Source organism: Pomacea canaliculata, linkage group LG11 (genome assembly GCF_003073045.1).
Source record: "Pomacea canaliculata isolate SZHN2017 linkage group LG11, ASM307304v1, whole genome shotgun sequence".
Taxonomy (NCBI): Eukaryota; Metazoa; Mollusca; class Gastropoda; order Architaenioglossa; family Ampullariidae; genus Pomacea; species Pomacea canaliculata.
Genome location: NC_037600.1, coordinates 15,433,688 through 15,460,482, shown reverse-complemented (window position 1 = coordinate 15,460,482; position 26,795 = coordinate 15,433,688). Strand labels below are relative to the sequence as shown.

The following is a 26,795-nucleotide window of genomic DNA, read 5'->3' as shown; positions in this document are numbered from 1 at the left end:
CCAACAGTTAAAGACTAAACTGTAAAAACATTATCTGGAAGATTTGCCTAATACCCTGCACTGCTCCTTTTAAAGACGCTCAGGTAAAGCAAAGAAATGCAGGGTAGCCCCACTTTGTGTCTTGTTTACGGGGGCACAAGTCACGTGACACACATGAGTAGTTCGCTACACACATTTTGACAGCCGTAACCAATACCCGACTCCTTGCAACGGGTGCACGGCCCAGCAGGTGTATTCACGGTTGGTTTGCAAACTGAGCGAGTCTCCTTGTGGAGGAAGTGTAGTGAGTACTTTGTATTTGCTTATCTCGTAGACTAAACCTATCTTTGTTGATATATGTTTATACCCGCTTGTTTTCAGAGAAGAAAAATCTAATCTGATAAATAGAATTTTTTGCTTAGTGCATGATATTTAACATAATAAACAATAATAATTACTACCGTCTGCCCTCTGTAATCACAATAATTCGCTTAGCTGTCATCTATTTGTAAGAAATATCTGCTGTTCATTGGCTTTGGGACCGATGAAACTATATGGGAAGCAGAAGAGATATGCCTTCTTTCAATATTGTTGACAACTGCAAGTGCACAGGCCATTCTGTGTGACTTCCAACAATAATATTCTGAAGTATTTTAACAGATTTTTAAAATAATGAGATCCGATTCTTTTTGCTTTATTTTTCATGTCTGTTCAGTAGCTCTAACATGTGTGTTCCTGTGTTGTGGGGGTGAGGAAGGCGGGAGGGGAAAAACACTATGTAGCGGGTGACTTAACAGCAAACCACAGACGTCACACCGGAAGTCGGGTATGGTGCGATGTGACTAGATGGTATCGCTTTCTCTTTGTTATGTATACCTTGTATACAACATTCGTCCTTCCTGTACTTAAACACAGATCTCCCCAGTTACAGGGCTAGTAGGGTGCCAGTTTTTCTAATTTTTAATAATTTTGTACAATCACCGTGCCCACGCGCGCGAGTGTGTTTTGGAGACTAAGAATATTGTTATTAATAATAACAATATTCTTAGTCATATATACTTATATACTATATATATACTTAGCTCTTGCCCTTCCCACGCTATCATCATAATTCAAAAGATAAAGCTAATATGCGTGTGAAAACTCCCATTAGCCATCAGTTCTTTTGCTTCAAAGATGAATGAATCGTATTTTTGCTAGTGTGGTGTGATGTGACTTAGTAAACCTGGTTTATCAGGGTCAAACTGGGTTCAGAAAAGATACTAATTACTGTTTTAGTTGTGGAACATAGATAACCAAACATGTTTAGAGTGATCATTGTCATTAACAAATATCTTTTTCTGATTACAGACCATCCATATTTTTCAAAGCCTTTGCAGAAAAAGAGTTTTGAGAGTTCTTGTATACGCACACTTCACAAATGAATCAGGTCAGAGGTGATAGGACTTTACTATTTTTATCCGCTTGATATTTCGATCTTGTATGTTCATAGGATTTGAGCAAAAGTCTGAGTTTGCGTGTGCTTGTGTAAATGTCTCAGTAAAGCAGTTTATTTATGTACAAGCAAAGGCCAAAGCTATGACTTTCTCATCTCAGTCTTACACTACTACCGCAACTGTCCACCCCATCAAAAATATCAAACCCAGAACTGTCATGTTGTGTTCTTGAAAAGCAGTAAAGATGAGATATTTATGATAAGTATTTCTCTTCAACACTTAGTCATACTGTGTTCTTGAAAAGCAGTAAAGATGAGATATTTATGATAAGTATTTCTCTTCAACACTTAGTCATATTTATTCCATAATTATAATCCAGTTGATCTGAGAAAACAAATTGAGTTAAGAGAAAGCAAAGACGTGAGTATATTTTGGGGACACCCTGTAGTTTTCCGTGATGTAATCCTACTTGCTGACAAAAGTGATGTGGAGAAGAACACGACCAAAAAGCGGGAAAAATTGTATTTAAATGAACCTACATCGATGTAACAATTATATTACAACAAGTTAAAAGTAGACATCAGTCCCTGTAAACAGGAGATGATACGTTAAACGCAAAATAGGTAAGTGTGGAAAATGTCTCATAGGGTGGATCTACATTAATTATTTAAACAAGTAAAGAGTCGTTCTTGTTTTCCTGAGGTTTTCTTAATTTCTTTGTCTACTTTAAGGATAAGGATCTATGGGAGCTCGAGGACTGGTACCCACGTCTATGTCCACCGGAGACCCTCAAGGAGGACCTACTCCGAGATGAAGACTTCACAGAGGTGGACAAGGACGCTCGGGCGGTACGTAAAAGAAGCATTACTAGTAATAGCTACCGAGAAGAATTATGATATTCATTTTGTTCCTAAAGTTTTTAACCATGATTGGCAATCGTGATAGCGAGCTCGCAGTCGCTAAAAAAAGTCCTAAAACATGAAAAGTAATTGGACTGGTGATTGTGAAATGGCCAGTCAGAGAGAGTAGGATAAAGAGGGTAGGAGGCTAAGTTTTTGGAATTTTTGCGCTTCCTAGTATCACAATCCAACCAACAACAGACAGCTAGAATTTGGGTCACGAATAGGATACCACGGGATCGCTCAGTTGAACAGGCGTGGAGCGGGTGTCTAAGTTTCTATACAAAACAGTTGTTCGTTCCTTCCTTCTATTAGTGTATTCTTTTCATACGTGCTTCAGAAACTTGATTCACCAAAAGACAGTTTCGAAAAACTTGTCCAGCACCTCACCAGTCATCTGAGCTCCGATCTACACAAGTTAAGAGCCATTTTTGTCTGGATGGGAGCTCAGAACATAGGATGTCGACAAGAGGGAGCCAGCTGCAAATACATCAACAGTCCAGAATATTACCTACAGGAGGCAACAAAAAACAAAAGGTTCATTGGTAAAATGTTCGCCAAGATGTGCAGGTAAGTTTTGTATCTCTAATTAAATATTTGCTCCAATCGTAACATCCATAGAGAGGAATGCCTGCAATATACAGCTGTCATGCAAGATATTCTAAGTCAATACTTGTAATAATTTGACAGAGCTGCAAGAATCCCATGTGTTCTTGTGAACGGCAAGGCCAAAGGTGGATCTTACCAACCAGGTGATGTTGATGTAAAAGGACAATGTACCTGGGCAATTGTTTACGTGGCAAACAGCTGGCGGTTCGTGTTTCCTCTCTGGGCATTTTTAGCAGCAAGTGGTTACCAAAAGGAAAACTTGCTTTTGGTTGAGGATTCTGGAAAGCCAACAAGAACAAGGTAGTTTATTTTTAGCTTGGGTTTTATGAACTATGTAAATTTTTAGGCATGTATTTAACATGAAATTGGTAACTTACCACTCGTGAAAATTGTGTGACGCCTTTAGATGCCAGCTTCAGAATCATAACCATCATATATATATATTTGTAGATAGCTAACTTTGCAAAATACAATAAAATACCATTTGAATCAATTTTTCAATTTTTTACAGATCTTCACACTGTTGATGATATTAGCAGTCCAATTTGATGTACTTTATTTTTTTTTACAAAATACATATAAATTCAATTTTTTAAAAACACATTTCAACTTTTCATTAGTGTTGTTTTCTGAGCAGCAGACTTTCTAAACTTTCAGCAGCTCTCTAAGATCTTTACCAGGATATAGAAGAAAGCTGGACCCAATAGGATGTCACTTATTGTTTCATTTTTCCTTTATTAGTCATGGTCAGTGTAGGCAATTAATTTTCAGCTGCTCTTTGTTTTTAGACTCACAGGAAGTGCTGGTACCACGATGCCTAAATTTGATGAATTGTACTTCCTGACTGACCCTGAGGTGATGAATTACATCTGTCACCCACATGAGCAAGAGAAGCAACTGTTACCTGAGCCATGGACCAAAGAGAAGTTCTATGATTCGCCTTTTTTCTTGAGTTCTTATTTCTCGTCTGCATGGCAGCTAATCAGTCCATTGACATCCGTGATTAAATCCACATCTGGATGGTGTTTGGTCGACTTGTTTAGTCCAGGAGGTGGATGTAAACTGAAGTACACCATGTTTTATGACGGAGGTCGCTCGGGAAAAAAATTTCCACAAAAGATACAAACGGATCGCTACGTAATTATGTAAGGATATTTTTTCTCAAAATTACAAGCAATGCAGTAGAATGCGGTCGAGAAATAAACACTGCTTTTGTCAACAGATAGCAAAGAGTTGAAAAACCTTCAAATTGTTTAAATAAAGTTGTTAATTGTTGCAATCTTTCCAGTAAAGAGCACATAGCTAGCAAATATTTAAGCGTGATATCTTTAACATTGTTGTCAAAATAATGCTAACCCACACTGTAATAATTAGTTTCTTACCACAATTAGCCAAACTTTTTACCAAGTACAAAATTGTTTTGTGGTTATTTTGGGGTTTTTTTCAGAATAAAACGGACTCAGCAGACGACGTCATTTGTGGTCAGACTTCCGGTGGCTGGAACATACAAATTTGTAGTGACAGGAGATCATGGAGGTCAGACCGCGAGACTAGTGGCATTTCAGATCGTCTGTAATCACATGCCACTAGAGACACTGCCCTTCCCGTCCTACCCAGAAAACGGGTTTGGCTTTGGTGAGGCCGCTGCTGAAGCTGGTTTGTCAGAGCCTTCCCACACGGAAGGGTTTGCGCCGGTGAAAAAGGGTGACAAGATCAGCATCCGTTTCAAGGTTTCAATGGACAGATCCATTTTGGCCAGACTGGTCCACTCCACCCTGACACCGGAAAAGCTTCGGGACAACGTCATCGTGGAGCGAGAAGACTATAACGCAATGGTCATTGCGACACTCCCGGCAGACGACCCAGAGCCAGAATATTCCCTGGAAGTCGATAGTATAAAAATCATGAAAGAAACAGAGGAATCAATTACAGAATTGCCCAGTTATCATGCTCTAAATTATTTGCTTTCCAGCGATAAAACACTGAGTGCAATCATCACGCACAAAAAGGTATTTGTATTCTTCGAAATTTGAGATTTGACGAGATAGTCTTTTCTATTTAATATAAAGAGTTGTAATAGAAATAATCTGAATGTTAAAACTTTACAATGATATCTTTATGAATTTTAGATTATTTAAATGTATCTTTAATATTCGCTGAATAAATAAGACTCATAATGAATTGCATATCACCTTAATGCAAAAAAATTTATTTTACAGAAAAATTTACAGTGCTATGAAGATGTATGGAGTTCTATCATCAACGATGATTCACAGAGGTTAGAGGAAGTTGCCTCTAAGTTCGAGACAGCTGGTATTACGAACCCATTATTAGAGAAAAGAATACGAACCAAGAAAACAGGGTACAGACGTATGGTACAGGAAATGCTTGATTGTAAAAGAGAAATGAATTTTGAGCGACTGAATAGACTCCTCAGTCGCTGCATTGCTTCAAACCTTCAAGACAAAGACATCGAGGAAGGCAAGAAAGTACTAATGTACTTGTGTCAGAAAGGTAGGGAATGTATTTTTGAAGCTGAAGTAATCCGTTGCTTTTGAGTGGACGGTATACATTATAGTCATTATCCTAGAGACTCGCATGGCTGGTACTATTTCTGTGTGTGGCTTGCATGTGTGGATGTGGGTACACGTGTGGATGTATGCAATTTTTATGTGCAGAAGTGGAAAAGGCTGTAAAAAGAAAAAAATTGGAAGAACTTAATGCGTGCATCAATAAAATAAAGCACTCATGTGTCGGGGAGGCGGCACAGCAGCAAGCTTGGTTCAAAGAGGCCGAGAAAGTATTATCGAAACTAGAAGTGAGCCAGCAAGCGATGACGCAGTCCTTGAGGACTAAGGACGATGTGAACGTTCGGAAACCTCCTGACCACGTCTTTGATGTCATCGTGGCAGCCTTTATTTTGCTCGGCGAAAGAGAGGATAAACTGGACGTGAGTATATGTAACACATGAATATACAGGATACAGGTTAATGTGGATGTTCAGGAGGTTCTCTTTTCAATGGATGTCTGAGCAACATTACTATTTTGGTTTTAACAGACGTGGGAAAAGGTCGATGCAAAACTGAGGAAAACGAATGAAGAACAACTGTTGAACAAAGTAAGCAATTTGAACAACTCTTCGCTGACTCGAGAACGGGTGGATCTGGCGAAAAGAAGGATGGAGCAGGCTGGTGGGACGTTTGCCGAATACAGAACAATAGAAACTCTGAAGAAACAGGTAAATCTAGAAACTACATTAAATTAAACCACACAGCTCAAATAAACTAGAAGCTTATACCAAAATATTGGATCGATCTATAGAGCAAAAGAAATGCATTTATGACACCTGGCTTTTCCAGTGCATGGAGAAGATCACCTTTTACCGCACTAAAGGGAGTCTCAAAAGGAGGAACTTACTCCTTGCAGAATAAAGAGCATCAAGGGCGCAGAAAGAGGCTGTGACTTGTCTCCCCTACTCATTACCAAATGATAAATGGTTCGGTAAGAGACTGACTCATAATCACTTAATATATTCATTCACTTCATTATTTTCTTATCCATCTTTGATTTGAGGACAATATCAGTGTTGTTGTTGGTCAGCTTGCTGTAATCTGACAATATAGAAATTATTTTAAATAATGGCCACACCCTTTTAGGTTTAAAGTCGCTTCAGTGAAAGTAATATTTGTTTATGTACTTGCTAGCAGAGATGAGGTTCAGCTTCTTTCAAATTGTTTTAATAATGCTGTGTATGTTTCGCTTACAGAAAGATCTATTATTTTATTGAAAACAATCAATGTTGACATATTTTAAACATCATAGTGTTACATTTTATAACCCTGAAAATAAATTTATAACAGAAGAAATCATGGAAGTCTTGATTTTGTATGTTTGACATCAATGAGCATGTTTATTGCTTCTTTTCGTGATACAAGGGCTTCGAACACTGCAGAGACAAAACGCACCTTGTACACGATGTGTAGTCATTAAAAATGTTTCATTTAGTTGGTAAAATATCAATCAGTATAGTGTTCGCGTATATAGCTTTATAACTGGTTTAAATGACTCATGAAAATATTTTATATCTTTGTTTTGTATTTTATTTGGCTCTGATGATTCCACTGTATCTCGAATAAAGAAAAACAACACTTTGCGCATGCGAGATAAGGGAATATTTATTATAATGGTAAAGACAGAGAAGCTGTATAAATTTCTCACATAACAAATTAATACATGAAACAGAAGTAGTTCAAGCCCATTACCAATAAATGTTCTAAACGTGGTGTTTAGTGCCTCTGAAAGTGTGGCTTGGAATAAACACCATTTATACTCATCTAACATGATTATGTCTCAACGGAGCTTCATCCTATGTTTATGAGAAGTTTACAGCACAGATCTTATGAAAATAGTCAAAGACAATGATAAATGCTGGAGATATTTTAAATCTGCTTAAAGAAGCACCCGGTCAGAGTTGAAAGAGGGAGCAACATATTCGAAGGCATCATATGAAGTGTTCTGCAGGGCGCATGTAGATGTGTGAATGAAGTCTAGAGAGTGAGCAAGTAACAACTGATCATAAACACAATGATAAGCCCTTTCCCGCTATTCACATTCGACAACTTTCTCATTATTTGTGTCAGGCAACTTACCCAGGGTAATTAACCGCCATTGTTTGTTTGTGTGAAAAATGTCTGCGTTTTCTGTGGGGCGTACAATAAATAGCCTATAATTATTATCTTTGAGTGCTGATCGATGTAAATGGTAAGAAACGAATATTATTTTAATATAAACAATACGATCTTTGTCCATTTTCTTCTCCATCGGAACGCATTGGCCACAGGGAGGTAGGCCTGTTGGTGGCAGTTAAGATTTAACATTTACCACCCAAAATCAGCGTATCCACTTTCAATATTAAAGTTTACTTCCGTTTTAGAGTTTTAAAGCAGTCCTTAATTATAAACAGTCCTGGGAGCGCACAAACTCTGTGTGCTCATTCCCTACGCTCATGACTATTGATGACAGTCATACATGAGTGCAGAAGGACCTGCGACTGGTGTCATACTTACTCCCTTACTACACAGGAATGCATAGAATTTAAACACTTGTACTGCTGGTACAATGTTCTCCCCACCCCAGTCTGATTGTCTTAAAATATAGATAGACAACAGATGAATACGGAAGAAATACACATTCTACTAAATGTGACAGCTGCATTTCTTTGTGGGAGTGACAAAAAAGTCTGTATGTAAAAGGGTTAACATATATACTTGGGAAGTTGTGTACGTTCCGAGAGCTAGGGGTTCGTGTTTCCTTTCACGGCTTTTGTCAGAGGAAAGGGTCCCATAAAGGAAACATTGGTGCTGATAGATGATACAGAAAAGGCAACAGGAACAAACTATATTTTTTTATTCTAGCTTCTTTTTTTATCTGTAAACTCATCGGCTTATATTAAACAAAATTGTTCATTTACACTTGAATAAGACTCATATAACTTAGTAATTAGGAATAATAAACAGTCTAAAAGGGTAATTGCGCATTCAAGGGAATAATAGCAGTGAGTATTGCGTGCCTGAAATGTATACAATGTAATGTACCCGAAGTTTGTGAAAACCTCTAGACTATGACAAGAAATAGATAATAACTAAGACTCGGGAAACGGTTGAGATAGTTGAGACCTCAAGGAAACAATCGGCAAACGAGTGAGACAATTAAAACAAATGAGAAGGATTATTTTAGCCTAGACATGAATGAAACAAGTCAGACGGGGTCATCCTGGGGTTAATACGAATTCTCTAGTAAAACAGACAAACCTTCGAACTACAAAACTGTTGTATTCATTCTTCTTTCTCCATCTCCCCCTTGGGGAACTCTTGCGCTTCATGTATGCTAAAATTGATAATTTTATATTTTCCACTGTAATATTTTCCTTTAAAAACAGATTAGGATTACACTGAATTTTCCAAATGCAGGGTATGGAATGAGAAGGTAACTTCTGTATTGTTACCTATCTTTGTAGAATGTAGACTGTCATAGATAAAGTAAAGCGGCAACACAAGGAAGCTTCTGGTACTCGTGAATAAGGTATCCTAGTAGGGTGCTACATTCTACTTAAAGTAAAGTTTTTCAGAAACTGTGTCAAGTTGTCGGGATGTGAAATAACTCACCTTGGCCTGGATAAGGTACATACATATGCCGGATCTGATTTCAAGTCTGTGATATTATGATATACAGTTGCAAGGTTTGTTGTTTAAATTGTACAAACCCTACTGGTCTACTGTAACAATACTTATAGACATACTATTATATGAAGCATTAACTTTAAGATGCTAATACACTGAGAGTAAAGATCTCCTAAATGTGTTCGTTCTGGAATTACTGGGCCTGTTGTATGTGAGGCGGTACCCATCTCTTCTCCCAAAAATGTCATAGAAAGAGATTTTTAGAGGTCGCCGTTTGTCGTGCAATAAGGTGATTGGTTAGAAATATGAAGCTGTTCTTTGAAATGGAAAACAAATCAAGTCAGCAATGAGCTCTCTTCTTTTTTCTTTTCCATCTCCCTCTTTTCTTTTTCTCCTCTCTCTCTATGTCTCTCTCTATCTCTCCCACACACACATACATACATGTTTGATATTGCCGAAACAACAGACATAACTACTTGAATCTACCTTTTTCATCTTTACACCTCAAATTTTACTCTTTAATTAAGCGTATGATCGTGCAATCGTCAAACGTCTTTGAACCCGTTGCCGGCTTACACCTGATGGCGCAAAACTTCTCCTAGCGAACATTAGAGGAAAACAAAATATCGAATAAGCAAAACGATATTGACATTATAGCCTTTAATTACAGCTTTACTAGATATTGCGTAAACATCTGTACCCAACAAGAACATACAAAGAAAACAGAGTTGGTCTAAAATAAAAAGATGTGAGAAACTTTTTCTAGCTTTTACCAGCGCAAGACTTTTTGGAATGTTTTCTTTGCAAGACGCAAACATTTTTACCACCAGCAGACAGCTGAAAATATTTCTTTGGAACAACAAGCATGTGCACAAGGTTTTTACGTAAAAATGTCAACTTAACAAATAAAAGTATTCATGTAATAGTATCATATCTGAAAACACGTTATTTAGGCTCATCCGTTACTGTTAAACAATCATTTTCTCGAAAAACAGTCCAGGTATAGAACGAATCTGTTTCCCGAAAACGGGTATGGTATGATGGGGTTAAAGTTATGCATTCTAGGCAGCATTCCTCTCTCCTGGTACATAAGCTCACCCGTTAAATGTTTACTGGGGTAAACATTTTTGTCTATTTAATTTGGGAAAATCACATCTCGAGGTGAATACACACATTTTGTTCTCAAGATACATCCCTACAAATCTCACCACACACAGAAAGGTCAGTGTTGTGACATGACATTTTCACACAGATATGCCTAATGGTCCCAGCTCGCCCTCTGGCTGAACTTACATGACGTTTACATCCCCCCATATACAATTCTGACTCCAGTGTTAATGATCTCTGATAATGTTTGTGGTCTTGAAAGTGTTTAATAGCAGTTTGTGAAAGTGTTATCTTGTACAAATGATTTGTCTGATATTTAAAACAAATTGCACCTCACTATTCCTTTAAATCAAATCTGTTCGCTGCAACCCGCGGGTCGTGTCTGTTGAGCTTGACCACGATACCACGGATTCGCTCAGTTGAACAGGCGTGTAGCGGGTGGTTAGTCATCAGTGAACAATTCCCAGTTCTCAGAAACCGGTATTTAAACTACTATTTAAGCGTGATACACCAGAGATGGTTCACTTTGGGCAGAGTGGTAAGTACATTTTCACATTCTCACTACACCAATTTTAATTGGAATGACTTTATTTGTGCAATTTTGTGTGTGTGTGTGTGGGGGGGAACTGATAGACCTTCAGATTTTATCTTTAATTGTGTACAAGTTAAGTTCATAAGAAGAAGAAAGTATATAATCATGCTTAATTTACAAAAAAACTGATTGCATGTTAACAATTAACGTGCCAAGCCTACGTCGTAAAAGTTGTTTACCTCGGAGGCGCCCATGTTTTTGATAGATTACTCAAAGTAGGTTGTTTGTGGTTTGTTAACCTACATTTCAGTAACACGAGCATTCTTAGCATCGAATAGTTTTGTTTATTTCAACAGTAGTTAGTCAATGAAATTTATATAGAAAAGTGTCTTTATTTTTACATTTAAAACTGACTATATAACCTAATAATAAGTGAAAGAACGCATTATATACAAAACAAGTATGTGGTATCCTTATGCTCAAACATTTGTCGTTTACAGCAAACATTACAATGCTATGATGATGTGTATGTTTCTGATGAAAAGATTACTCTAAGCTGGTATAAGGAATAAAGTCCCATCAAGATGGCTGGGATCGAATTCCTGATAAAAGAACTAAGACTGCTACAGCAGGAAGCAAGGTACACACTCTTGGATCAGCTAAATTTTGCACTCACAGGAATAAATCCTGAAGACAGAGGAAAAGTAGAGGAGAAGAAGAAAGAAATTCTGGTATTTTGTAAGGCAGGTACGGAAATAAAATGCTAAGTGTAAACAAATTTTCTCATTTTCATATTATGCGTCTAAAAAAGACTATTTGAGAACACTTGTGGACACCACATAGAAGTATTTCAGCATGACTTTGTTTACACATGTGAGTATGTATTTATGTTCACATCTTTCTGTCAGAAACGGAAAAGACGCTTTGCAATCAAGATCAGCAAGAGATCGGAGACTGGCTGGATAAAATAGCCGAGACTGGTGTCAATAGAGAGGCCCGGGAAAAGGTTTGGTTCAAGTACGCCCAGCAGGTATATTGGAATCTGGAAGAGTTTAACAAGAACAAAAATAAAATGAAGTTGCAAACGGATGACATTTCAGGTATTTTCAAGCCTCCTAACGACCTCTTCTTGACTGCCTTCCTCCTGCTGGGAGAAAACCAATCTGAACTAAGTGTGAGTAGAAAGTGAATGTATGAAATTCAGAAAAGTCTTAAGTGTACAAGATTACAATACATATATGTACTTTTGTATAAGCCATTTATAAATAGTGTGTGTGTGTGTGTACGCGCTTTACCTTTGATATCATCATCATCATCATCATGAACAACAACAACAACAACAACAACAACAAATGGCTCATTAATACCAATTACAGCTGTACAGACTATTATCGACAAAATGTCTGACCTTAATTCTACGTAAAACTTCTGAAAACGCAAAGAAAGAAATTCATGGCACACGACACTACTTACCTGAGGATATTTCTAGTTGGTTTGGTCAAGATACAAACAGTTTATATTACCAGTGAATCAAATTTAATTTTTGTGTATTTTAAATATAATTTTACATGCATATTTTTATGTTGCTTGAGCTACCGCTGTAGAATGATGGTTGCATTAGAGTCAGCATACCTATATATCTATATTGATAGAAGTTTAGACTTTTTCTTATAATATCTCAGGTATAATACTAAAACCAACACAAATAAGTGATTTAATGAAAGATTTGGTAATTGTTAGTAGAACCTAAGAAACAGTAATACATTATGTTCAACATAAAAATTTGAAAATAACAAAGGGCATACTAATATTTTCAGTGTCATCTGTGGGTTAATAATGTCAAGCACTTTTTTTAATGGGACATAGTGTTTATTTTGCGGATATTGTTGTGTTTGCAATATTAATAATCTTTGATAATGTGCAGAAGTGGCAAGAGATATGGACAAAACTGAACCAAACAAACGCTAATCAACTGCTTGAAAAACTAACAAAATTTGACGACTCTGTGCTCTCTGGAGAGCAGTTGGATCTTGCCGAAAAAACGTTCATGGGATGTAATGGACGTTTCCACCAGTGTGATTTCCACAAGAGACTTTATGAATGGGTAAGTATATTAAACAATAGTAGAATTACTAATCCCAGGAGTTGAAATTATTACATAAGTATCTACACAGTAAAGTAGCTATATATATATATCATTGGTAAAGTTGACCATTACAAAAAGATCGATTAAATATGGTTTTCACTTTAAGATGTCATTTGGCCTTATATACTTTATCGTATAATTATTAGTATTATAAACACATAGAAGCAGCTAAAGACATGCCTGAGGATTGTAGTGTAGCAGATTTATTGGACTGATTCAGAAAACTTGCTATTCACTTGTGCATTATACAAACTTCGTGACACAAAAATAATAATAATTTATAGAACGGTTTTCCAATGACTTGCTTAAAACGCTGTATAGAAATTATATAAAGAACTAAAATAAATCACCAATAACCACGCAGTGATATTTTCATATAACAGACACCACTCGCTTGTACAACAGATTGCTGAGGATGTAAAGTTAAGTTCAGTTTCAAAGGAGAGGAAATAAAACTAACAACAAGAATTAGACCAAAAAACGACGTAACGGCGAAGAATGGCAGACGTTAAAGTAAAATCGGCAGCAAGTAGTACATCAAAAACAAAGTAAATTAAGAGAAACAAAAATGCAACAATTAACTAAAAGAAACCTATAATACGAACCAACAGACAAGCTGAACAAGAAAGAAGAAAATTTGCTGGAGAACAAAGCAACTTAGTCTGACAGGCGCAGCCTCATTTCCACATACATATATAAAAACATATACCTTTTGTCTGTAAGCTTCGAGTTATTTTAGTAATATCAATTTATGAGTTAAAAAATCAAATTCCCAGAATTATGCGACAACAGTGTGAAATTAATTGATAGAACACGGCTGAATCTGCTTGATGCCGATTAGGAATTTTGAAACTCGTGGCCCTATTCAATATTTTTAACGCATTTTCAAATGTGTTATACATTTGCAAATTTGTGTTTCAAACAAACGCAATGTTTTAACTGGCTTCAACAAGTATTCCTATAGGAAAAAAATAATTTATGCAGTATTCTTAAGTCAGTGCTCTGAAAAAAAAAACAGTCAACTATATGTATGTTACTTTAAATGGTTTCAGTGTTTTACCAGGGTGGCCTGCTTCCCGTTTCTGAGAATGATGCGCTTTTTCAACACATAACATCATATCACATCTTTAGATCACGTGACACCTTTAGTTCTATGAGTTAATCAAGAATGGAATTCTTTTGACTTTTTCTTCGCCTCCTAAGAGTTGGTTTTATGTCATGGTTACTTTGTGAGAAATGAAACACTTCGTGAGATTCGAGTGTGACATGTTTTGCCTAACACACCGTGGTTACCACCTGAGCATGTTGTGCCTGTCCTGCTGATCTTTAAGCTGTTGTTCCGACAAGAACTTTATTAAATACATAATTAAAAATCTGTGTCATATATGACTCTGTCTGTCCTTTTCATTTGTAGATAATGTCAGTGTTGTTTCTGACAATGTTATGTAATATGTCTGCTACCAGAGATCTTAAGGTTTAATAGTGCTTCAATCGTAGTGGAAGGGGTGGTAATTGTATACACTTTAGAGATCATGTAATGTTTGCTTACATAAATTTGTGTATTTTCTTATACATATACAAATATACTTTAAGAATCTTATTAATGGCTAAAGTGTATTTAGAAAAGAAAGATGTCATCATGTTAAAGAATGTCTTGGTAGTTTTGACAATATTTTGACACATTCATTCAATTTACATTTAATATTGTACAAAGAAAAGAGCAAAGTAACATGTTTGATTTAAAGTTACAATAAACTTTTTTTCCTTTGTATGATAATGTAAGCATATTTCCTTCTATCATTCATGAAGTTATTTATCAAAGCAAGTTGATTACATTGTAATCTTTTAGTATTTTAAGTTTATTATGCACTGCTTATACTAAATATTTACAGTGCTATAAAATAAAACTTTCTTCTTCTCAACTAGGGAATTTACATTTACTTACCTTTTACCTTGGCTAGACAAGGAAGTACTTTCTTACCGACCTTTTCGTTTTCACTCACATTCTTTTGACACACATGCCTATTCGGGAAGAACCGAGTTCACATTGAATTGGCCTCTCTACTAAACACTATTTATTTATATGGTCTCTTACTCACGACATAGCACTACACATTCATAATCAATCATGGGCATTAGTTGCAAGTGCAATGTAAATCTGCCTTTGAATATGTTTCCGTCATGAGAGACTCGGTTTTGCTGAGAAGAAAAAAATAACACCAATTTTATTCCTGCAGCATACAATGTCAAGTTTGTAAGGGCCAGCTCCTAGTTAGATTACTCTTATCATTTCCGTGAGTGCTTATGACTGTAGTCTACATACAGACGATTGTACAAAAATAGACCGTAGAAGTGTCTTTCGTATTCAGTTTATCTACGAACCGAATAGTCAAGCGTCTGATAGTGGTAGGGGTCCGCTAAGTAAATTTCTAATATTGTTAACGACTCTCATTAGAGCTCGTCGTCTTTTAAAATGAAAGTCTGTGGCTCTTCACTACTAGACCGCTTCAAAATATACACATGAAGAGAATTATATATTATCTGGAGGGCCTCTTCGCTGATCTGAGGTTGACTAGAACTAAGCATCTTCCAGGATGTATCACAACATTATGTGGGTAATCTTCCCTTAATCCAATATATTTAATGAGCCTATGAATAAATGGTTTCTACAGTCTTGCCTGATCAATTTAGTCATATTAATTCTCCAACATAATACTAGACAAGGAACTACTAAGTGCGTGTAACTCTGTGTGTGAAACTGTGAGTGGAAGCACACAGGTGAGCGGTGCAACATACCAAGGTAGGCAGGCAGACATACCTATCGTGTAGCTGGAGGTCTGTGAGCTCTTGAAGACATTAGATAACCTCTTGTCACATACCATTGCGCAGCCTGAAGATCGGTGGTAAAAAGGATTACAAGGAGGAAACAGCATGAGGTTGGAAAATTTATTTAGAAGGACATGGACATTGATAAGCCACCTGCCAGACACTGGTTTACACAAGTCACGTGAGACCCATGAGTAGATCGCTACACACATTTCGACAGCCGCACCTAACACCCGACTCCTTACAACAGGTACAAGGGCTAGCAGGATGCATAAAGGTTGGATTGCAAACTGAACGAGTCTTCTCCCTCGTGGAAAAGTATAGTGAGTACTTTGTATTTGCTTATCTCTGAGACTAAACATATCTTTGTGACTATATGTTTATAACCGCTTGTTTTCAGAGAAGAAAAATCTAATCGGATTCATTAATTTTCAAAGTTCCCTGTACATGGCAACTCAGTTCTGGTAATCATGGATATACTTGGATAAAAATGGTTATACTTCAATACTATTATCAGTTTGTCTTCGTAGAACTTGATATTTACAGATCTTAATCGAGAGGAATAATCCAGAAATACCCTTAAAAACAGCAGTACACAATACTGAACTATAAATTTGTTTGGATTGACAAAGGTGTAGCGCATGACTTCACACAAGTAAACAATGCCTTGCAAAAACCCGTGATATTTGTATGAAGCAATAATAAAATACAGAAATATGGGACTCTTGTTTTTTACTGTAGCAAATATATTTCTGCTTTCACAAACACTGATATTTTTAGAATCCCTTGGTCAAAATCCGAAGTATTTTAAAAGATTTAAAAAGAATGAGATCCGATGCTATTTGCTTTAACAAAACTTAGACATGTATTGTCCACTGAGCTTTGCATTAGAGTGATGCTGACTTGTCATCTTTTCTTACCCTTTAAATCCATTAAATAAATAATACCTACACTATTGATACAATGTCGGACCAAATGAGTTTTCTCGGGAGTACTGTCGAATTATTGTTTTGCTGCTACAAGTGTATCGACATTCCTTATTGCCACTTAGCATAATTATCATCTGTTACAGTAAAAAATATTTGGGGGTAAACCTGGTTTCTCAGGATCAGACTTGGTTCAGAAACAGACTAATTACTGTTTTATTTGTGCAATGTAAAAGACAAAAAATGTTTAGAATGATCATTATCATCAACAATTTTTTTTTCTGATGACAGACCATCTATATTACTCAAAGCCTTTGCAGAAGAAGAGTTTTGAGAGCTCTTGTATACGCACACTTCACAAATGAATCAGGTCAGAGGTCATATGACTTTACTATTTTTATCCGCTTAATCTTCCGATCTTGTATGTTCATATGATTTTAGAAAAAATCTGAGTTTGCCTGTGCTTGTGTAAATTTCTCATTTAAGCAGTTTATTTATGTACAAGCAAAGCTATGGCTATGACATGTCTAATTAAATCTTACACTACTATATATGTCGCGTATCGCCCCCAGCGTCGCCGGACGCACGCTCACAATCGCTCACACAGCCGCACGAACACACACCCAATCGCTCAGCCAGAGGCTGTCGAACCTTTGATGAAGGTAGACACAACAAAGACGAGAATGAACGGTACAAATATGAAGTTTAATAAAAATGTAGATAAATGTGAAAAAAGAAATATTGAAGAAATACACTTGCACGTACACGCACACGGACACGCAAGACGCAAGAGAAACAGGGACTACCCCACGCAAAGAAAAGAAAAGGTAACGAGTGATGTTAGTAAGGGAAAAAAATCAATGGACAAAAAAAAAAACAAAAAAAAAAAAAACCACCAGCACACACTGCGGCACAGTACTGTTAGAGTTGTTTCCCCTGAGTCCTTTATATCTGACGTTAGGTGTAGAGCTGACCACAACTGCACTGTCTGTCCGATCTGTGCGGGGACCCTTTGCTGGTTCACAGTCCGTTGCCTTGCAGGACCGATCGACGAAGCAAACGGAACGAAGAAATGAAGGGAGAACGAAACGCAGAACGGTTGAGGTTCCGTCCACGCTGGGGCGGAAAGGGCGAAGAAGATGTGACGAAGTAGAAGAAATGCAGTGACGACAACAACCAGGACGACGTTGACAAGATCACACGAAGAATGTAAGATGAAAAAGATGACAATGACGATAAAGATGACAAAGATGATAGAACTATCGAAAACACGTACAAGAACACTTACACTTACACAAAGCCTGTGGAGAAAACAAAAGAAGAACGGTCACTAGGTTTCCTCAGCATGAAACAAAAAACTTCCCCCTCCATGACCCACCTATAGCTATGACCTGCTTTCTCAAAATTACCCACTCTTCTCATCGCCTCAGGAAGAATGCCACGAGGGACGCTACTCTCCGGGGTTCGCTACATTCTCTCCCAGGGGCTGTAACCAGCGCCCACAACACCCACGTGACTCTAAAGCGCGTAAAGGCTTTTCGCGCCTAAACCGCTGACAGGGTTGGGAGGGGCCATGAACAGTGCATCCCCATGGCTACAACAAGCAGCAGACTCAGCATCAAGCAGACGACGCGTGACGTAGCATGGGCATGACGTCAGACGTTGATACAGTCAGCGGGAGAAGTCCTCGACCCCGCGAACCGGATAAAAATAGCCTGGAAAATGACGTCAGCCGTGGTCTGCTGTAAGCTACCTTTCTATTCCCGGTGCGTCTCCAAGCACTGAGAGAAAGGCAGGAATAGAAAAATGTTTGACACGCGACACTGTAGTTTGCTGTGATGTAATCCTACTTGCTGACAAAAGTGATGTGTAGAAGAATACGACAAAAAATGGGAAAAAGGGGAAAAGACGGTATTAAAAATGAACCTGCATCGATGTAGCAATCATATTACAACAAGGTAAAAGTAGTAAACAAGAAATGATACGTTAAACGCAAAATAGGTAAGTGTGGAAAATGTCTCATTAGGTAGATCTACACTAATTATTTACAAGGAAAGAGTCGTTCTTATTTTGCTAATTTAATCTCTTTGTCTACTTTAAGCATAAGGAGCTATGGAAGTTCGAGGACTGGTACCCACCTCTATGCCCACCGGAGACCCTCAAGGAGGACCTACTCCGAGATGAAGACTTCACAGAGGTGGACAAGGACGCTCGGGCGGTACAAATATGAAACATTACTATTTATACCTACTGAGCATAGTCATAGCTTGCAACGATGAATAAAACATGGTCACTTTATTTGATTTCTTATGAACAACAGAGTAATTTACTTCAAACTTTTGCAGGATTGATTTCTTTACTTCACAGGATGGCTTAAGAGTTGTTGCTTGGTAAAGTGTTCTCCCTACTACTGTCTGACTGTCCGAAAATATAGATAGAATACAGATGAAAACAGAAGTAATACACACTGTAGCCAAACTACGATACATTGTAGCTGTGTGCCTTTAAGAAATCAACGAAACGACAGGTCTATGTAATGGTATAAAACTGATTAGGACAGAAAACGCTTTCACATTCTTATTAACCGTCGTATGAAATATTAAGACACGAAGATAGTGGTTGCCCCAATTATTTCAAAAATCTCCGTTCCCTGGGATGTGGTTCATAACAGAACTGCATGCTGCTGGTAACAACTTAATTCGAGGAGTTCCTCTGATGACAATGTAATAGAAAATTGTCACAAAAACTTCTATCAAACGAGAAATAACGAGTTGGTAGATTCTTTTTTCTATCAAATTTTTACTCTGTCCTTTCGAATACCTCATATTGTGTGTGTTTCAGAAACTTGATTCACCAAAAGATAGTTTCGATGAACTTGTCCAGCACCTCACCAGCCATTTGAGCTCCGATCTACACAAGTTAAGAACAATTTTTGTGTGGATGGGCGCTCAGAACATAGGATGTCGACAAGAGACCGGCAGATGCAAAGACAGCAACAGTCCAGACTATTACCTACAGGAGGCATCACATGATTATAGTTTAATCGGTAAAATGTTTGCCAAGATGTGCAGGTAATCGTTTGTATCACTAAATTAATATTTACTCGCATCGTACCATCCATGAAAGGACCGTCTATAACAGCGGTTCTCAACCTGTGGGGCGCGACCCCCTGGGGGGTCGCGACGTGCCTACAAGGGGGTCGCGAAGGTGGTCCTTTTTTAAAAGTTTCTTATACCGGTATTAGTGCAATTAGCTTAGATTGTGTAACCGAGTGGTGAGGGCGATCAAACTCCAAATCGCTTCTCCCTATTCAAGTACACTGTATCGGCATGCAGTGACTTCTCACTTCCAAAACTCAAAACACAATCCCCCTCTCAACAATTAAGCCTCCAATCTCCCTCCTCTCGCCTTTTGCCCTCTTTCTCCCCCAATCTCTCATCGCTGACTCCCCTCTCCCTCTCCAGTCACACCTCTCTCTTTTTAAAAAAAAAAACATCTAAAAGGCAGGCATTCAGGAAACGTCCATCATTCACACCCTTTCCCCTCGCACGTGCTCACGTGCTCAGTCCTAGTACTCTAGGTCCCTGACAGAAGGCCATGACCAGACAGTGCGGGGTGGGGGCTTAAGAACGACCGATGACTGCTGCTAATGGCATATTTATCGGACACATTTGAGAAGCTGAACGTTGTGAATACGTCTCTGCAAGGGAAAGACACCACCATATTACAAACAACTGACAAGATGAATGCTTTCGTCCGAACAATTTCGTTGTGGACGCAAGAGAAAATATTTTTGATGTTTCTGTGCTTGTGTAAGTGCAAGGCTGACAACTTGAATCTTGATCAGGTGAAGAAGGTAATTATTGCCCATCTAAACGGACTGCAAGAAAGGTTTCAGCATTATTTCGCTGAAATTGATGTGACTAAATGCGATTGGATTCGTAATCCATTTCTGGCTGATCCTAGCACAAGCGGGTTTCCACGGAAGAAGAAGAGCAGCTCATCAACCTTTCGAATGACCAATCCTTGAAAATGGTCTTCCAAACAACACCAGTGCCAACATTCTGGATTAGCGTCAACGGTGCTTTCTGAGAAAGCAATGAAAGTTCTTCTGCCATTTTCAACTTCGTATATGTGTGAGCAAGGATTTTCAGCATTGGCAGCACTGAAGTCTAAATACAGAAATCGTGTGGACGCAGAGGCTGAGCTGCGAATAGCAGTGGGTACGAACATCGCACACAGGTTCGCTTCTCTATGCAACAGCAAGCAGGCTCAGCCTTCTCATTAATCAAAGAGAGTGTCCAATAAAATTAATAAAATAATATTTATTAGCACCGCAGAATTTGCTTTAGTAAAATTTCATTAACAGTTATACTTTTTGCAGATACGAACTTTGTTCTTCCGTTGTTGATTTCCTCGACGCGGGGTTGGAGGTTAGCTAAGGCTGCCCCGCTCTTCCACCGACCTTTAGCTGGCTAAGGGGGGTCGCGGACTTACCGGTGTTCGTCAGGGGGGTCGCCACAAGTAAAAGGTTGAGAACCGCTGGTCTATAATATACAGTTGTCATGCTAGCACTTCTAAGTTAATAATTGTAATAATTTCACAGAGCTGCAAGAATCCCATGCCTTCTTGTGAACGGCAAGGCAAAAGGTACAACCTACGAGCCAGGTGATGTTCATATAGTACAAAATACCTGGGCAATTGTTTACGTGGCAAACAGCTGGCGGTTTGTGTTTCCTCACTGGGCCTTTGTAGTATTAGGTGGCTTCAAAAAGAAAGATTTCTTACTGGTTGAGGATTATGGAAAGCCAATAAGAACAAGGTAACTTTTTAACTTGTTTCCTATTTACGTGTAACGTTTTGTGAAGGTATTTTGTAATCGACAAAAGTAATAAAGGATAAAACTGCGCTAAATTACAAAGAATCTGGATAAGATAAGTAAAGTCAAGGTGTAGGTCGTCCTCTTAACATTTTTAGGTCGTTTTCGGGGTTGAGGTGGTAGACATGTCTCTATAGGCGAGCGTCTTCTTCTAACGGTGGTTGCCATCTTTTCTCCTTCTCGCCGCCTTACTATCCATAGCCTTACTATAATTGAATGTGCTATTGTAAATGACGCATCATTATGCGCCTATAAGAGCATGTCTGTAGCGTTTGGTACAGAAACTAGTACATGAAGGAACAAAAATAATCACCCATGAGGATAAAAAAAAATACACCTATTCCTTTGTGCGATTATAACAGGGTTTTTCTTGTTGTTATTGTAATTATTATGTCGATGTACTCGTGTTAAATCAGGTGCATGTGCTCCAACACCATGGTGTAAGGATCTGTGACCGCTGCTGACTGTCATAATCGTGTCCAACACCATGATGGCCTGTACTGTGGCTGCACGCCTTCACAGATTAATTATTTTTGCTTTTTGTTTCTGTGTAGTCTCAGTGATAGGATTTTTAAATTATTATTGTTGCAGTAGAATCTCTACATAAAGGCGTCCGAACTGAAAGCGCGCTGGTTCAATACCCGATTAGCGCAGCAAACTTTCCCCAGTCGACCCAGCTGGCGGCAATGAGTACCTGACTCCATAGAGGGTCAGGGAAGGTAAATCAGTGAGGGTGAGATGAGCATCGCCCTCCAGTAATAGCTGGCCCCGAGAAAAGTAAGCTCTCTAACACCTCACCACCAACGAACTAAAAAGGATAGGGGACGACCTTTGCTTTTTTTTTATTCCCAACAGTGTTAGTAGCGCGTGCGAATGATAAATTATTCAGGTCCTATTCCTCTAAAAGCATTTTGAAAACTGGTTGGTCCATTGGGGTTTGGCACTTTTTTTAATTACTTATCTCCTGCAACTAGGAAAAATCTTAATCCATTTTGTAGCTTTTTAATCGCATGCAACAGTATTGATCAACATAATGATGTCGAAAAAGCCTTTGCATAATCTGTAGAATCCCCCATTACACATAAACCTGATGCTATCATTCCTGTTACTTTTGCAAAGTACAATAAATTATATTCCAATGTATTTTATAAATATCTGTACACCGTTGAAAATGTTAGTAATCCAGATTTATGTATTGTCTATCATGCATTACCATTTTAAAAATCACATTTACTTTTAATTTAAAAGAACAATTGCAGTAAAACTTTCTTAAACTATTGTCTTTTGTGATGTATATCTCGTTGCAACTTTCGGCAGGTCACTAAAAGCGTTGCCATTGTTCAGAGAAAAACTAAAACCAATACTAACAGTCTACTTAGAAGAACACAAGAGCTATTTGTTTGTATGATTACATTCAGTCTATTAGCATGAAAACTTTTTAATTACTTTCGATTAATTAATGACTCATTCTTTGTTTTCAAATACACAACATACAGTAAATGTATTCGGGAATGATAGTATGGCGGTGTAACACTTACTGAGCTCAAGATCTTTTCAGTAACACTTACAGAATATCACACTTTATACTGACAGTTTTCTCAGTCATTATGTTACTATTTGTTGTTTAGTCTCACAGCAAAGGTCGGTACCCTGACGCCAAATTTTAACGACTATTATTTCCTGACTGACCCTGAGGAGATGATTTACAAATGTCACCCATATGACAAAGAGAAGCAATTGCTGACTGAACCATGGACACGAGAGAAGTTCGTTGAGGCACCTTGTTTTTCTTATTCGTATTTTTCGTCTGGATGGAAGCTGATCAGCCCGTTCACGTGCGTGATCACGTCCACAACTGGATGGTGTTTGATCGACATGTTCAGTCCAGGAGCTGGTTATAAACTAAAGTACGAGATGTATTTCGACGAAGGTCGTTCAGGAAAAAAATTTCCACAGGAGATACAAACAGAACTCTACGTAACTATGTAAGGATAATACTTTTTTATACTCACAAGAAATATCGCACAGGAAGGTCGAAAAATAAATACTACTTTTGTCACTATATAACATCAGTTGTGAAAAGACAATAAAATTGTTTAACTATTTGAATATTGTATAATGTGGCAATTTTCCCGGAAATAGAAAATATTTACCTTTTAGATTTCTCAAAGATAAAGTTATGACATTATAATATTATAATGTTGAAGATAATGTCTGCAATAGTTAGTATCTTACTGGGAACAGAAAAACATGTTATCAATAGCTACCAAAGTACGATTTCTTTATTTAAGACATGATAGTTTTCTTCCAGAATAAAGCGGACTCAGCAGACGTATTCACTTCTGGTCAAACTTCCAGTAACAGGAACATATAAATTTATAGTTCTAGGAGTTCATGGAGATAAAATCTTTCGCCTAGTCAAATTTCAGATCGTCTGTGATAAAGCCGATCCAGACACACAGCCCTTGCCGTCCCGCCCTGAAAACGGGTTTGGCTTTGGTGAATCAGCTGCTGAAGCTGGGTTGTCGGAGCCTTCCCACACGGAAGGGGTTGTGCCTGTCAAAAGTGGTGACGAAATCAGCTTAAACTTCAAAATTCAAGATTATGTGGACATTTTGGCCAGACTAGTCCACTCCACCCGGAAACCGGAAGAATTTCAGGACAACGTCATCGTGGAGCGAAAAGGTGATCACGTAACGGTCAAGGCGAGACTCCCGGCAGACGACCCGACACCGGAATATTCCATTGAAGTCGATACTATAAAAAACATCACAGAAAATGATCAGTCTACAAAACAATTGTTTAGTTTTCATGTTCTGAACTACTTGCTGACCAGCCATCAAAGGCTGAATGAAGTAATCAAGGACGAAGACAAAAAGGTATTTCTATTTTAGAAATTCATGCACGTGTTAGATTGTATAGACATTACGAATGATGCTGTCGCGTGCTTACGACGTGGTATAATAAACAGTGTATAATTTGTATAACTGGTTACGCCGATCACCTTATCTTCTTATGTTAGAGTATTTATAATATGAAAAGCTCAGAAAATCATGCTGTCAGAATATATAATAATTTGACCTTTGCAGTTGGTTTCTACGTTTAAACTATTAGGTAATGGCTTGTGTGATGGACATTAGAGTCTGTTTTACCTTTTTTATGTATCTACTGTATTTTTTTGTAAAAACAGTGGTCTGTATAAGCAGACAGTCATAATAAGACTTTTGATAGTCATAAGTCATAAAATAATACTATACACCTTGTGTAAATTTACCTGTAACACTAACTGAACTACCAAACACTCAAAATGAATAGCATATTGTCTCAATATAAATATTTATATTTTACAGAAAACATTACAGTTCTATGAAGATGCATGGGTCTCTGTTGGCAAGGATGACTCAGAGATATTAGAGAAAGTTGCCTCAAGGGACGAGAGGGCTGAAATTAAAGACCAGACATTAGACAAAAGAATACGAGCCAGAGAAACGTGGTACAAACGTATGATAGAGGAATTGCGTGTTTCTGCACAGGAAGGAGACTTGGATGAGCTGAATCGGAGCATCAGAAACTGCATGGCTGCAAACCTTCACAACAAAGGAGACATTGAGAACGCAAGGAAAATTCTAGTGACATTGTGTCAGGAGGGTACGATTTTTAAACCTAAATAAATTTTTCGATTTTGTGTTGACAATATAGACTTGAACAAATAACACTAGGAACTCACGTAGCTGGTACACGTGGCTGTTTCTGCATGTAGATTATTTGTGTGGATGTGGGTATGACATGTGTAACTGTCTACAATTTATCTGTCCAGAAATGGAGAAGGCCGTTAAAAGTAAATCCCTGGAAGAACTCCGTGCATGCTTCAAGAAAATAGACAACACCTGTGTCAGTGAAATGGCTCGGGTCCAGGCTTGGTTTGAAAAGGGCCAGGAAGAAATTAAAAAGATGGCGCAGTATCTCAGGAAAAAAGAAGAGGCGACTGAGGGGAAACGTCCAGACCACGTCAATGACGTCATCGTTGCAGCCCTTATTCTGATTGGAGAAAGCGCGGAGGAACTTGACGTGAGTACACGGTATACATAATATATACATAAATTTGCATAAGTCAAATATAAATGTACAGGCTGTAGGGTGATAAGTGTACTCTTGAAATCACTGTACGTGTACGTGTTCAGTCTTGAAATTTACACGGAAAATCAGGCTGAGTATAAAAGAAGACCGGAAATGTGATTAAAATTAAACTTTATTGCCATCTTGCTTGCATGATTTAAAACGTCGCAGGCACCCATCACTTTCACCAATGCTTTTCTTTATCGTTTTCACAAGAGTCGTATTTGGGGTTCCAGAAGTTAAAATACAACTGAGAAATACACTACTGAACCGCAATGTATTAAGTGATATGACTTTTTTGATAGTTTTATTGCTTACAGTAGTGATAAAAGATTGTATTCATAATTTTATTGTTGTTTTTGTACAACGACACTGTGTTTATGCATGTGTTTAAATAGCAACATGCGGATATTTTAGAGGGTTTCTTTGCTCCAGTTAGTGGCTGAGAAACAAAACTTTTTGGTTTTCAACAGACGTGGCAGAAGATCAATGCAAAACTGAAAGAAACAAACGAAGAACAACTGATAGATAAAGTAAACAGTGTGGACAACTCTTCGCTTACCCGAGAGCGGGTGGATCTGGCAACACAGAAGCTGGAACGAGCTGTCGGGACGTTTGCCGAGTACAGGTCAATAGAAACACTCAAGAAACAAGTAAGTCCACAAATTGTATTTCAGACCACACTGCTTAAAACTAGACAATGTTATACCACAGAGTCATACGAAAATGATTTGTAACATCTTACTTTTCCAGTGCATGGAGAAGATCACCTTTTACCGAACTAAAGGAAGTCTCAAAAGGAGAAACTAACTCAGTACAGAATGAAGAACATCAACGATGCAGACAGAGGCTGTGACTTGTCTCCCCTACTCATGACCAAGTGATAAATGCTTTGGTAAGAGACGGACCCTTAATCAATTTTTCAGGAAGGATTTTACAACTTATTTCAGTGACTCTATCTCTTACTGACATTTCGTTTTGTTTATCAACTACAGCCTACAAAAAGGTTGTTTTTTAGTTTTTATACAGACTATGGCGCCACCTTTGACTGTGTACAGCGATTTGTTCATGAGAAGAAAAAAGCTGACATTTGTGCTGATTATATTATATTTCTTTTGTGTGACATTTAGACAAGTTAAAATTTCTTGATCCACATAATTC

General features: G+C 37.9%; 2 protein-coding genes across 3 annotated transcripts; both read left to right on the top strand.

Annotated features, from left to right (window-relative positions):
* LOC112574774 (hillarin-like) lies at nt 1-26,795 on the top strand. 2 transcript variants are annotated; one of them, XM_025256039.1, is made up of 11 exons: nt 1-283; nt 1,330-1,408; nt 2,147-2,263; nt 2,655-2,884; nt 3,005-3,223; nt 3,712-4,068; nt 4,371-4,932; nt 5,143-5,437; nt 5,602-5,873; nt 5,982-6,161; nt 26,388-26,795. In XM_025256039.1, the coding sequence occupies exons 2-11, from the start codon at nt 1,400-1,402 to the stop codon at nt 26,442-26,444; spliced, it is 2,298 nt and encodes a 765-aa protein (XP_025111824.1). In that variant the 5' UTR covers nt 1-283; nt 1,330-1,399; the 3' UTR covers nt 26,445-26,795. The 2 variants fall into 2 exon arrangements, with proteins under 2 accessions (XP_025111824.1, XP_025111823.1); XM_025256038.1 differs by lacking the exon at nt 26,388-26,795 and adding an exon at nt 6,283-6,780 and having other exon boundaries at nt 4-283.
* Nucleotides 10,643-14,751, top strand: LOC112574784. Its single transcript, XM_025256061.1, has 5 exons — nt 10,643-10,747; nt 11,287-11,488; nt 11,650-11,915; nt 12,666-12,845; nt 13,940-14,751. Exons 2-5 carry the CDS (start codon nt 11,326-11,328, stop codon nt 13,997-13,999), a joined length of 669 nt encoding a protein of 222 aa, XP_025111846.1. The 5' UTR covers nt 10,643-10,747; nt 11,287-11,325; the 3' UTR covers nt 14,000-14,751.